Below are 14,846 nucleotides of genomic sequence, written 5' to 3' on the forward strand. Positions count from 1 at the left end.
TCGAGACCAGGCAGACGCCACCCTCACAGGCACCCAAGTCAGCAGGGCCGGGAATGGGGCAAATCTAAGCCACGTGCTGCCGGAGAGGACACGCTGAGAACTCGGCCTCTCTCCCGGGACACCCTGCCAGAGAGGCCTCGGCTGAATCCTGTCACCAGGAAGTGTCGCACAGACCCACCTGAAGGAGGCGCCACAAGAGGCCTGGCCTGGACACTTCGGAAGTCTCAGGGCCAAGAACGTCAAAAAGACGGAAGGCTAAAGACTGTGAAATGCGACACGTGACCCTGAACTGGCTCCTGCGGTGAGGAAGGGCGTTAGCGGGCCAGCGGGCGAGATGCGAATGAGCCTGAGGGTCGGCGGTGGTGCGGGTCCCTGCCGGCCCCTGGTGTGACGGCCGTGCGGCGTCACACGGGACCGCGTCCCCTCTACAGGAGTGCACACTCGGGGAGTGTGCACACACAGGAGTCCAGTACTCGGGGCGACGGGCTCCACACGAGCAACTGACTCTCAGACGGCTCAGGACAAGCAAAACCCTTTATTCTTGTAATCTGCTTATAAATCTGAAATTATTTCAAAATAAGAAAAAGTAAAAATAAAGAAGGAAAGTTAACGTGTGCACAACCCCTGGCACAGACTAGGTGGTCCTGAATGCCAGGAAGACACCTGGTCTGTGCAGAGAGGGGCTGCAAACGGTCCTCACGTTTCACGTGGCCTCAGCCTGGCCCCTAAAGCTCAGGTAGCGTCCTGAGACAGCGCTTCCGACCCCGATGGACACTCAAACACGCAGGAGGGGGAAAAGCTACGTCTTCATTCCCACTAACCTCTACCTGAAGTTTAGCATTTTCTTCATTTAGGAGCTGAAGGAACGCTGCTACGGCCACAAACCCCAGCAGTTCAGTAGAGTGTTTCCCCGAGATCTGGTCAGCAGAGGAAGCATAGGTACTAGGTGCATGCTGCAGGTATCTCAAAATATCTATTCTTATCACTACTTAAAAACTACGGCAGTCGCTGCTCACCACTCCAAAGCAACACCAGTTTTTTATATTTACAGCCAACTTTTTATATTTTGACAATCGAACTTCAAAATAACTGGTTTCCTTTATAAACCTGTGCACATATTTTCTGCATATAAATACTTTTCCAGGGAAGGCCTTGGCTCCCGCAGATTACCAAAGGGATACAGAGGGCAAAAAGGTTAGGAGCCCGTTACCTGGAAGAACGCTGCTACCACCAAGGTCAAGGCAACCCTGCCAACGAAAGGTTTCCACGCTAACCCGCTTGTTTGGTCGTGAGAAGTCAGCCACCCACAGCGCTAGAAACGTCAGGCCCTCTTGTAATTCATGTCACAGGTCAGTGGCTCAAGGTGCGCCCAGCTGCCTCCGTACACAGTCCCCAGCGCCAGCTCCCACGCACACACACCGCGCGTGCAGACAGAGGACCCCGGGGCAGCGCCTGGAGGAACGTGCCACGGTATCCAGACGAAGAGGCCGTCAGCCATGGTGCCAAGTGCACTCTAGCATTTTCTCATGTAATCCTCACAAGCCAGTGGGCTCAGGCCTTACCACTCTCCCCATTTTGGTGATGAGGGAACCGGAGCATGGAGGCACGGTACGGAGGCAGAGTGTGGACCCAGGCGGCCAGGATCCAGGGCCTGAGCTCCTCAATCCACCCATGAATGACCCACGATGGATGCAAAGCCCTGGGAGCCTGGGGACACGGTCACTGTCAGCCGCATTAAAGGTCAGCCAACACTGACAAGGAAAATTAGAAAACCTACTACACCTTGAGCGTCTACCATGAGAGGCAGGGATGGTTAAGAGCATGTGACCTTCCTTATTAGCTGTGTGAACTTGAGCGAGTCACTCAACTTCTCTGCACTTCAATATCCTCACCTATAAACAGAGCTAATAATTCTGCATACTTCACAGGGCTGTGAAAGAGAGGAGCTGAGCTAATCCACACAACATTCTCGCGCTGATGCCCAGCATGGAGTAAACACTTGATGAGTGTCAGCCACAGTCACCACTCCTATGTCCTAGGCCGGGCCCATCACACAGGTCATCTCTCAACACTCCTATGTCCTAGGCCGGGTCCATCACACAGGTCATCTCTCCCCACGCCTATGTCCTAGGCCGGGCCCATCACACAGGTCATCTCTCACCATGCCTATGTCCTAGGCCGGGCCCATCACACAGGTCATCTCTCACCACGCCTATGTCCTAGGCCGGGCCCATCACACAGGTCGTCTCTCACCATGCCTATGTCCTAGGCCGGGCCCATCACACAGGTCATCTCTCACTATTCCTATGTCCTAGGCCGGGCCCATCACACAGGTCATCTCTCACCATGCCTATGTCCTAGGCCGGGCCCATCACACAGGTCATCTCTCACCACGCCTACGTCCTAGGCCGGGTCCATCACACAGGTCGTCTCTCCCCACGCCTACGTCCTAGGCCGGGTCCATCACACAGGTCGTCTCTCCCCACGCCTATGTCCTAGGCCGGGTCCATCACACAGGTCGTCTCTCACCACTCCTATGTCCTAGGCCGGGTCCATCACACAGGTCGTCTCTCCCCACGCCTATGTCCTAGGCCAGGCCCATCACACAGGTCGTCTCTCCCCACTCCTATGTCCTAGGCCGGGCCCATCACACAGGTCGTCTCTCACCACTCCTATGTCCTAGGCCGGGTCCATCACACAGGTCGTCTCTCCCCACGCCTATGTCCTAGGCCGGGTCCATCACACAGGTCGTCTCTCCCCACGCCTATGTCCTAGGCCGGGCCCATCACACAGGTCGTCTCTCACCACTCCTATGTCCTAGGCCGGGCCCATCACACAGGTTGTCTCTCACCATGCCTATGTCCTAGGCTGGGTCCATCACACAGGTCATCTCTAACAGCGACAACCACCCCAGCAGGTGTATCAGCCTTCCCACTGTGCATATGAATTAACTGATTCTCCGAGAGGACAGGTCATGTCTTTGAGTCCACTCAGCTATTAAGCTGCAGTCAGAATGTGTGCTTAGGTACATAATTAACCAAGAAGGACTAGGAAGAAAGATGAGTAAATATGGACCTTGGGTGGGTGGATGGTGTAGATTCCAGCTGTAGGACAGACACACCCAGGGAAAGAATCCCGACCCTGGGGGCCTTACCTGGATCGTCCTGAGCCGGGGTAGAAGCCCCAGAAGACCGCCCACTGCGGTGTGGGGCCTGGGGGCCTGGCTGGGTCCCTTCCCCTCCTTCCAGCAGCCACTGCGAGCCTCCCCCGGGTTTCCCAGGCCACTGCTCGCCTCGGCCCCCACCCTCCACCTGCCAGCTGGCCACACCTGCGCTCCCTTTCCTGCCCTTCCGTCCCAACAGAGTCAGGAAACCCCTCCACCTGGGCTCCCCAGGGGGAACAGCCCCTCCTCCTTGGAGACCACACTCCAGCAGGCAGCCCCCTCCAGGGATACCCTCCTCACACCTTACAAAGGGAGACCCTCCCCCAGCCCCGAGGCGCCCGATTCACCTTCCCCTTCACCCAGAGCCTGTGGACCAACTGCAAGTTCACAGGCCTGCGGACCCCTCGGGGGCAAGGGGTCATCCCGAGCCAGGCACACTGCTCGGCACAGGTCAAATGCCGCCGCAGATGCTGAAATGCTGATTACAAAGATACAAGGGGAATACAGGGACCAATGAGTCTTAAGCGGAGAGACCCCTGTGGGTATTTTGCACAATGGAGTCAGAGTGAGTCAGTGTCTTCCTAGAAGCAAATCGCTCACCCACGTTAAACAAATGAACTCTTTGGAGCCGTCTGGGTCCCATTTCATCCATCACCTATTCCTCGGCGTTGAATCATGCCCGATTACAGTGAAGTCATCTGGCTCCCTGGGCAGAGCTGAAAACCCCTGGATCTCCTCAGCACAGAAGCAGAGGGCCAGGTGGCCCGAGGGAGATCACGAGGAGCCCCTGCCCCCCACCCTCCACCCTGCCCCTCCACACCAGGCAGAGCCCTGGAGTCCACGCCCCTTGGCACCTATGAGTCTCCAGGACGTTCCCAATACACACTCCCTTTCATTGCTGTTTTGCTCAAACTCTTCACCCTTGGATCCTAAGGCCTGCCGTCAAAAGAAGTTTAACTGATACCTGTACATTACTTCTAATCATCTCAAGAGGTAGGCATGTAACTCCCCATATTACAGATTAGGAAGGTGAGTTCAGAGAGGAGGTGACTTGCCCAAGGTCACAGAGTTAACAAGCAGTAGAACTGACACGCCGACACCAAAGCCGAGGCACCGTCTGCCCCACCAGTTTCCTCAGAGACCGGAAGGAAACACGTGCAATGCCCAGACCTCAATCTGGAGAGGCGCAGACACGTGAAGAGCAAGCTTAATGGCTCACTTCTTGGTAATCAGGGCAATTCAGTAGCCTGGTAGATAGAGGCTGGTCGATTTCAGGAGCTATGTCACAGCTCTGCAACACAGACATTTATTTTACTACTCGGGAAATTGAGCAGTGATGTCCCAACCACATCAGCAGCCAACCTATAAATCTCCGGCTGCAGCAAGTTAAACATGGTCATTGTGTTTTACTCCCTGTCCTTCAATTCCCTGACCATCCAGCATTAATTCTCAGGATCACACACGATTAGAAGGAAAACAGACTGCCCAGAGTCAGTGGAGACATCATGACAGCCTCAAGTTCTTCATAGAAATGGGTAGAGAATAAACTCTAAAATCAACACAAAACAGCCAAGGGCAGAGCACGGGAAAAAAAAAAAAATTCATGTTTTCTACAAAGAAAGAACTACAATCTGAAAAAAACACCTTTCTCAGGAGGAAAAATACTGTAGACTGCAACAGCTGGGATTTCTTAAACTGACACCTAGAAATTTCCAATTTCTAAAAGATCATTTATAATCTTTTATCCTCAATTTGCAATTACTCTTGCAGAACAGAATTAAAACCTTTGCTAAAATACCTAAGTATTTTTGCAGTCATTTAAACATCACCAGGATCTAAAATATAATGGAAATGCCCACGGGATGACTTTATACTTGTGGTTCTAAGAAGTACAGAAAACATTAGCCTGAAAGACTGAAAACACAGTGATACCGACAATCAGACTACAGACATGAAATTTTAAATCACTCAACTGTCCAATAAATTTAGAAATATTTTGTTCAACATTTACACCATTTTTTACATGTCTAAAATATGATTCAAAATAGTAAAGTTTAACTAAATATATTCAAATTAGTGACGATCTGTCCATCTAAAAAACCTGATGCAATATTGTAAAGTTAAAAACTAAAATAAATAAATTTTTAAAAAATAAATTTTAAAAAAATTTAAAAAAACCTGATGGGCTGCTATCTTATTTCAAAACAAACTGTGCCTCCTGAAAAGATGCTCAATATCACTATTAGAAAAATGCAAATCAAAACTACAATAAGGTATGACCTCAAACCAATCAGAATGGCCACCATTACAAAGTCTACAGATAATAAATGCTGGAGAGAGTGTGGAGGAAAAAAAAAAAACCCTCCTACATTGTTATCGGGGGTATAAAATTGGTGCAGGCACTGGGGAGAAAGGTATCAGTTCAGTTCAGTTGCTCAGTCGTGTCCGACTCTTTGGGACCCCATGAACTGCAGCACGCCAGGCCTCCCTGTCCATCACCAACTCCCGAGGTTCACCCAGACTCACATCCATCGAGTCAGTGATGCCATCCAGCCATCTCATCCTCTGTTGTCCCCTTCTCCTCCTGCCCCCAATCCCTCCCAGCATCAGAGTCTTTTCCAATGAGTCAACTCTTCGCATGAGGTGGCCAAAGTATTGGAGTTTCAGCTTTAGCATCATTCCTTCCAAAGAAATCCCAGGGCTGATCTCCTTCAGAATGGACTGGTTGGATCTCCTTGCAGTCCAAGGGACTCTCAAGAGTCTTATCCAACACCACAGTTCAAAAGCATCAATTCTTCAGCGCTCAGCCTTCTTCACAGTCCACCTCTCACATCCATACATGACCACTGGAAAAACCATAGCCTTGACTAGACAGACCTTTGTTGGCAAAGTAATGTCTCTGCTTTTCAATATGCTATCTAGGTTGGTCATAACTTTTCTTCCAAGGAGTAAGAGAAAGGTATGGAGACACCTTAAAAACCAAAAACAGAGCTGCCATGCGATCCAGCACTCCCACTCCTGGACAAAGGTCCAGAGAAAATTCTAACCTGAAAGGACACATGCACCCCATATACATACGTGTGTGTGTGTGTGTAGCTTCCAGAAAAACATCTCCTTCTGCTTTATTGACTATGCCAAAGCCTTCGACTGTGTGGATCACAATAAACTGTGGAAAATTCTGAAAGAGATGGGAATACCAGAGCACCTGACTTGCCTCTTGAGAAACCTATATGCAGGTCAGGAAGCAACAGTTAGAACTGGACATGGAACAAAAGACTGGTTCCAAATAGGAAAAGGAGTATGTCAAGGCTGTATATTGTCACCCTGCTTATTTAACTTAAATGCAGAGTACATCATGAGAAACGCTGGACTGGAAGAAACACAAGCTGGAATCAAGATTGCCAGGAGAAACATCAATAACCTCAGATATGCAGATGACAGCACCCTTATGGCAGAAAGTGAAGAAGAACTGAAAAGCCTGTTGATCAAAGTGCAAGAGGAGAGTGAAAAAGTTGGCTTAAAGCTCAACATTCAGAAAACGAAGATCATGGCATCTGGTCCCATCACTTCATGGCAAATAGATGGGGAAGCAGTGGAAACAGTGTCAGACTTTATTTTTTGGGGCTCCAAAATCACTGCAGATGGTGATTGCAGCCATGAAATTAAAAGACACTTACTCCTTGGAAGGAAAGTTATGACCAACCTAGACAGCATATTCAAAAGCAGAGACATTACTTTGCCAACAAAGGCCCGTCTAGTCAAGGCTATGGTTTTTCCAGTAGTCATGTATGGATGTGAGAGTTGCACTGCGAGGAAAGCTGAGCACTGAAGAATTGATGCTTTTGAACTGTGGTGTTGGAGAAGACTCTTGAGAGTCCCCTGGACTGCAAGGAGATCCAACCAGTCCATTCTAAAGGAGATCAGTCCTGGGTATTCATTGGAAGGACTGATGCTGAAGCTGAAATTCCAATACTTTGGCCACCTAATGTGAAGAGTTGACTCATTGGAAAAGACTCTGATGCTGGGAGGGCTTGGGGGCAGGAGGAGAAGGGGACGACAGAGGATGAGATGGCTGAATGGCATCACTGACTCGATGGACATGAGTCTGAGTGAACTCCAGGAGTTGGTGATGGACAGGGAGGCCTGGCGTGCTGCGATTCAAGGGGCTGCAAAGAATCGGACGTGACTGGGCGACTGAAGTGAACTGACTGATGCGTATGTATATGTAATAGAGTATCACCTGGCCATAAAAAGAATGAAATAACGCCATCTGCAGCGACACGGATGGACCTAGACATTGTCGTACTGAGTGAGGTCAGAGACAAACATCATATGATAACCCGTATGTGTAGGACCTAAAAAAAATGATGCAGATGAACTTATCTAAGAAACAGGAAGACTCACAGACAGAACAACAAAGCTGTGGCTACCAAAGGGGCAGAGGAGAAAAGAGAAGCTGGGATCTGGGATGGACAGACACATACACACCACTATATACAAAACAAACGAGGACTTGCTGTATACACCGGAGAAGGCAGTGGCGCCCACTCCAGGACTCTCGCCTGGAGAACCCCATGGACGGAGGAGCCTGGTGGCTGCAGTCCATGGGGTCGCTAAGAGTCGGACACGACTGAGCGACTTCACTTTCACTTTTCACTTTCATGCATTGGAGAAGGAAATGGCAACCCACTCCAGTGTTCTTGCCTGGAGAATCCCAGGGACGGGGGAGCCTGTTGGGCTGCCGTCTCTGGGGTCACACAGAGTCGGACACGACTGAAGCGACTTAGCAGCAGCAGCAGCTGTATACACAAGGAACTAGGTTTCATATCTTGTAATAACCTATGTTGAAAAAGAATCTCAAGAAGAAAGTATATAGGGAGTTACGTAGTGGCTCAGCGGTTAAGCCTCCGCCTGCCAATGTGGGGTAATGGGTTCAACTCCTGGTCTGTGAAGACCCCACGCGGCTCAGAGCTACTAAGCCCGAGGGCCACCGCTGCTGAGCCTGCGCTCCAGAGCCCGCCAGCCGGGATGAGAGAAGCCACTGCGATGAGGGGCCCCCACACACACACACGCACACACGCACGCACACGCAGAGCTGCATCACTTTGTGGACACCTGAAGCTAGCACAACGAGGGTGAATTAACTGCACTTTAACATTTTTAAAAGTTTTAAAAAAACAGACTGTGCCTGATTATGGGTTACTGTGCATCTTAATATCCCATTAAATTTGGTCAATGTCGAGGAACGGTAAGCCACTCAGAATCACACATTAGGCCCCTGAGATCCAGTTACCGTGCCTGCACATGACCACTCACGGGAAGACACAGAGCAAAGAGAGGAACCCAGGCCTCCAGATGCCTAGCCCCGTACAAAGGCCAAGTCCACACTGACACTCTTATTCAAGCAATGGCAGATTCAGGAGTGCTCAGAGCCACGAAAGAGCTCCCAGGGCTCAGCAACGGCGCCCTCCAAGACCAGGGCTGACAGTGGACACGCAGTGCCACGGCCAGGACTGGAGCCAACACACTGAAACCACTTCTCCACCAGCTACAGAACAGCCCCTGCTGCGTGCACCCAACCACCCCAGCCCCTCCCCAAGACCAGCAGCCATGGGGTTGGTGCCTGCACAAGAGCAGGCCTCTAGCAGCCCACTCCAGCCCGAGCGCCCGCGTCTGTTCTGATGGCGTGCCCCGGCTACACCAGCTGTTATTCTAAGAATCATCCTTTCCAAAAACCACAAGTCATGATCTGAGTCATTCACCAGACAACGAGTTTGTGTAAGAACTCCTTGTTTTCTGAATGCCTGAACTTAATCAAAGGCAAGCTTAAAAAAAAAACCTGGCCTACAATAAACTCCTTTCCTTTGCCATTTCTGGCTCCCTCGTTGCATTACAGGCAAGCTTCAGGTCAGAACACTCTGTATGCATCTCCACAAACCTGTACCATCAGTCATTCACTCAACAAACATCCTGGGCCAGGCACAGGGCAGGCGCTGCGATTCAGACACGGACGCCGTTCCCTTCCCCTGGGGGGCCTGCCGGGGTGCTTGGGTCTCGAGGGAGGGGAGGAGCCCCAGAGCCGCGACGCTCAGCGGCAGCCCGAGAGTGCAGGAGCCGCCAGGTCAGCGGGGAAGGACAAGGCATCCCAGGCTGACGAGGCAGCACACACAGGGCACGGAGCGATGCAGACACGGTGCCTCCGCACATCTGCGGGAGGTGTCAGAGATGACGGGGGACGGAAGAAAAGGAGACCGGAAAGCTAGCCTGGGGCCCAATTGGGAAGGGCCTGCTGAGCCACTGCTCGTGTTCACGTCAGCTGGAAAATGGTCTTACCTCAAGATTACACAGTTCTCGAGAGGTGGACCCTAGGAGGCAGATATGAGGCTTGTCTTTTAACGAGCTGTGGTTTCTAGGTTTCCTGCACAGCACAAATACTAACACGTGGCTGAAGGACACCAGTCTGTAAGGAGGCAAGACACAGAAGCCCTCCTCCTGCCTGTTGTCAGCTCAATTATCAGCAAGGAGGCCTGGGAGGATCTTCAGATCAGGAGAGAATACGAATTTGCACGTGAGTGTCCAGTTTCAGTCGAGCTCACCTCTGAGAAGATGCTTTTGCCGCCTGGTGACTGAGAAGAGCACTTTTCTGTTACCAAGTCTTCACTCCTGAACTCGGGCTCCTCCGCCGGCACTGAGCCACAGTTCCGCTGTGCCACTTCCAGATCTCTTTCATTGAATTTCTAAGGAAACAAACAAATCATATGAGTTTTCATCGAGAAAAAAAATACTAAGAGATGGTCCCAAACTCTTTAATGGAAGATTTACTTTTTTCACAATACCCAGATATCCTCTAAATAGTTTCCATCAGCCACCAGTATCAGGCAATTACAAATGCGTTCATGCACTGTTACAACCGCGAGAGCAGCACTCAGCCGGGTGTCGACAAGGACGGTGAGGCAGGCCTCGCCACGCACTGGACTGGCCGAAAAGCTCAGCCACGTTTGCCCACAGGAACTTACGGAAAACCCAAATGAATTGTTAATACTAGTCATAGGCCCTTCTCTTCTTGGACCTTCTCTTTCTTCCAAACTCACCTCCATGGTGGCTGGGGTCCAAATGGCGCAAAGAAAGCTCCAAAGTGCTGACAGACAGCAGTGAAGACCACCCTCTTTTTTTGCCAGACTCACCTTTTTCTGAGCATCCTTAGAAAAGAGTTTTTAAGCACAATAACAACAACAAAGAAAAGCTACGCTGAAGTAAGAACGTGTAAACACAAGAGGGACACGTGGTACCTGAGGCAACGAGGCCTTCTGAGCGGCGCTTTCTCTGAGGCTTCTGATCACTTGCTCTTGACTCTGCAATTTTTTATTGCTTTCACTCAACAGACTCTTGTAACGACTCTCCACTGCTTTCTCTCTCTCATTCACTTCATTGCGTAATTTCTCAACTTCATTTCTAAGGTCCTACCAGAAGCAAAAGAAAAAACGGAAGTTGCTTGACAAGTCGAGGTAACAACCTTTCACCTGTTTTTACCGTATTGCTTAAGAAAGCAAGCCAAACAGATATAACTGACAAACATGAGCTTCCTCCTTATTTAAGGTCTTAGGAAAACCAACTTGAAAAATAATCTGAAATTTTGGGGAAAGCTTCAGGTGCACACATTTATCACAAAATTATTTGCAATACTGAAACAACCAGAAGGAAACTAAACGTCTAACAACACAGAATTATAAAAAGCATACGGCAGTATGGAAACATAAACATGACATATGTGAAAGAGACAGCCAGTGGGAATCTGCTATACGTGCAGGGAACCCAGAGCTGGTGCTCTGTGACCACCTAGTCGGGTGGGACGGGGAGGCAGATGGGAGGGCGGTTCAAGAGGGAGAGGATATACGCCTAGCTATGGCTGATTCATGCTGATGTGTGACAGAAACCATCACAATACTGTAAAGTAACTATCCTCCAATTAAAAGTATTTTTTAGAAAAAGCATATAGTATAAAACATCACAGTTAAGAGAAAAACAAAGCAGGAGACCATGTGACACGATGCTGACGGTCTTCTAACTGCTCACATCAAATAGTTTTAAGGCTCGGAGGAAACACATCAAAATAATACAGTATCCCTAAGTAGAAGGATTACGGGTGACTTTGTATTGATATTGATCTTCCTGAGCTTCTTAAAAGCTCTAAGTCTGTATTACTTTCACAATCATAAAAATAAACTGTCTTAAATGACATTTACAATACATGGAAAATGCTCAAGTTATAATGTTAAGGAAAAACACAGAAATCAAACAGTACACAGTGTGAATTTTAACTATCTCAAAATGTGCACTATTTGTAATACGGAACCACTATTCCTAATAGCAAGAGGCTGGAAATAGCAAATGTCTGTAGCAGAGGGATCCACGCGTGTGCCTCCTCACGGCGGAGCGCTCAGAAGCCGTAAAGGAACAGGAATGAGGGCTGCATCAATATCCCGCCCTCAAGGAATCCTTCAAATATACTGCTCAGGAGGGGGTGTGGGGTGGAGGGCGGTGTGGACCCCAAGAGGAAAAACAGGATGCACAGCACCCTGCCGCTTAATCAATCACCAGGAATGGCTGCCGACAAGGAAAAGGAGAGAGCAAGACAGAGGAAAGAGCAGATTCATTTTACAGATGTGACAGTGAAAGCATTTGAATGTTTAGATAAGTATTTTAAAATTAAATGAGAGTCTCCTAAAACTAAAAGCACAAGACACAGGAAAAGAATTTAACTGTGCATCAAGCTGACTGGCTAACCAAACAGAGAGGAATGATTTCAATAACGAAAAAGTCGAGTAATCTCTACACCCCTAGTGGGATCTTTCTCCAACGACAAAGGAGCTGCTGCAGAAACCCTCAACTGCTTTCAGTAATCGTGTTGCAGGAAATAATACTTGTATTGTTATTCTGAAACTGTGTGTGTATAAATACATGCATACTTATTAAATAACTAATTACTACGATCATAAGAACCAAGCCTCAGAAAACACAAATATAAAATAAGTTAAAACCTGTAATTCTAAATTTGAATTGGAAACATGAATAGGAACTTACATTCAATTATTTCTTTCCTTTCACTAAAAAAACCTAGAATCAATACCCTCCCTAGCATGCAGGCTTAGTCGCTAAATACCATCGCTCACAGAAAACAAAAACAAAAAAACTTCCATTATCCTTTAAAACAGTCGTTCTCAAAGTGTAGGCCCTAGAACAGCGTTATCAGCACCACCAATCACTGGGCCCCCACCCACACATGTTACATCAGAAACTCTAGAAAGAGGGCGCACCCATCAATCTGTCTCCATAAGCCCTCCGTGCACGCGTGTTCAGTTGCCAAGTCGCATCTGACTCTTTGCGACCCCATGGGCTGTAGCCCACCGGCTCCTCAGTCCATGGGGATTCTGCAGGCAAGAATACTGGAGTGGGTTGCCATTTCCTTCTCCAGGGGATCTTCCCAACCCAGGGATTGAACCCACATCTCCTGTGTCTCCTGGATTGGCAGGCAGACTCTTTACCACTGAGCCACCTGGGAAGCCCTTAATAAGTCCTCCAGGTGACTCCAAATCACAGTAGAGAGTGCTTTATAGAAAGGGATGAGTCCAGACCTTGGGCAGGAATACATAATGAGCTCAGACATCTCATCATGTCAGAAGGAAAGACTCTATCAAAGACTCCATGTTCACATCCAAAGAACTCAGGAATCAACTTGAATAAGATTTTTCATTGTCAGAAGATAGGACAATTAGGATATCAAAGATAATGACAATGAATTAATATATGTCAAAAATGTTTTTTTTTAAATCCATGAGTTCATAATGACTGAAAAAAACAAAAACCCTTTGGTCACTATGGTAGACAGAATAATGGCCCCCCAAAGATGTTCACACCCTAATCCCCAGAATCTCTGACTAGGCTGATTACATGGCAAAAAGTTGCCAGTGGAACTGAGGTTGCTAATCAGCTGACCTTGAAACAGACAGATTACTCAGGTGCCCCCAACATAATCACAAAGATCCTTAAAAGTGAGAGAGGGGGGCACAAAAAAGACCCCATCAGCCAGCTCTGGAAGTGAAGATGATGGGAGTCACAGCTCGAGAGATGCAGACAGCCTCTAGAAGCTGGAAAAGACAAGGAAATGGATTTTCTCCTAAAGCCTTCAGGAAGAATACAGCCCTGCCATGGTAAGACCCACTTCAAACTTCTGACTTCCAGAACCACAGGCTAAGTTTGTGCTGCTAAGCAGCCAAGTTGTGGTGATTTGTTACAGCAGCAGAAAGAAACTAATACAGTCACCTTTGGAAGATTTCAGGGGACTCTTATTTTGTCTTTTCTGTAAGAACTACACCCCAGAGTAACTGTATAGATATGAAAAACAAGTTTTCCTTAATAGAAGTATATAGCTATTATATAAAAGGATTGATGAAATTAAATTATCATCATTTTGCAATTATCAATGGCTAGTAGCATATTAAAAAGCAGAGACATTACTTTGCCAACAAAGGTCCGTCTAGTCAAGGCTATGGTTTTTCCTGTGGTCATGTATGGATGTGAGAGTTGGACTGCGAGGAAAGCTGAGCGTTGAAGAATTGATGCTTTTGAACTGTGGTGTTGGAGAAGACTCTTGAGAGTCCCTTGGACTGCAAGGAGATCCAACCAGTCCATCCTAAAGGAGATCAGTCCTAGGTGTTCACTGGTAGGACTGATGCTAAAGCTGAAACTCCAGTACTTTGGCCACCTCATGCAAAGAGCTGACTCATTGGAAAAGACCCTGATGCTGGGAGGGATTGGGGGCAGAAGGAGAAGGGGACGACAGAGGATGAGATGGCTGGATGGTATCACCAACTCAATGGACATGAGTCTGAGTGAACTCTGGGAGTTGGTGACGGACAGGGAGGCCTGGCGTGCTGCGATTCATGGGGTCACAAAGAGTCGACACGACTGAGCGACTGAACTGACTGAGTAAATCATAAAAACAGGGACTATCAAACACTACATACCTGCTGTTAGACCACCTATGATGTAATCTTGCCAAAAAGTTAAACCTGAACTTGATCATGCACCTTATCTAACTAGCAATTTACTCGAAATAAAGTCAGCAGAGAAACAAGTTGAATGACATTACAAAAATACAATCAACAAAATCTAAAATGTGGAAATAAAGGACAAATGACCCAACTTAGTCAACAAATAAATTACAAAGAAAAAATAAAAAGAGAGAACTTGTAGAATAAATAATAATTAGGAAAGTTAGGGAAGGCCAGTATGAATTCACAAATTCATATTGATTCTACAAATTCTGAGTTCATTTGAACTTTCCTTCCTTCATTCACAGACACACTTGCTCACACACAGAGTTGGCCATAGTTTACTTGGGTGTATATATGTGTATATGTGTGTATATATTTTGTATGGGTAAGTGCTAAGTCACTTCAGTCATGTCCAACTCTCTGTGACCCCATGGACTTTTGTATGAACAGAAGTAAATACAGGTAAGTGTATGCCTGTATACATTCTGCATGCGTATATAAAAAAATGTAAACACACATTTCAAACTGCCTACTGCCAAGGCCTGGTAGTGATGATGATGCCCGTCATTCAGACCGTGGTTCCTAAATGCCATTCTCCAATAAAAGAGACCAGGGATCCATAAAGAAAT

General features: G+C 47.9%; 1 protein-coding gene across 38 annotated transcripts in view; it reads right to left on the bottom strand.

Annotated features, from left to right (window-relative positions):
• Nucleotides 1-14,846, bottom strand: part of CDK5RAP2 (CDK5 regulatory subunit associated protein 2) — a 183,952-nt gene that overhangs the window by 87,412 nt on the left and 81,694 nt on the right. For all 38 annotated transcript variants that reach the window (XR_015168772.1, XR_015168771.1, XM_086413953.1 and 35 more), the window contains 2 exons: nucleotides 10,453-10,623; nucleotides 9,760-9,900 (listed from right to left, as the gene is read on the bottom strand). Coding sequence is in view for 36 of the 38 variants with exons in the window: in XM_086413953.1 (XP_086270079.1) it covers nucleotides 9,760-9,900; nucleotides 10,453-10,623 (312 nt within the window). In the remaining 2 variants the exon portion in view is untranslated. The remainder of the gene's footprint in view (nucleotides 1-9,759; nucleotides 9,901-10,452; nucleotides 10,624-14,846) is intronic.

Source organism: Bos grunniens, chromosome 8 (genome assembly GCF_055505025.1).
Source record: "Bos grunniens cultivar Pamir isolate PY7600 chromosome 8, Bosgru_T2T1.0, whole genome shotgun sequence".
Taxonomy (NCBI): Eukaryota; Metazoa; Chordata; class Mammalia; order Artiodactyla; family Bovidae; genus Bos; species Bos grunniens.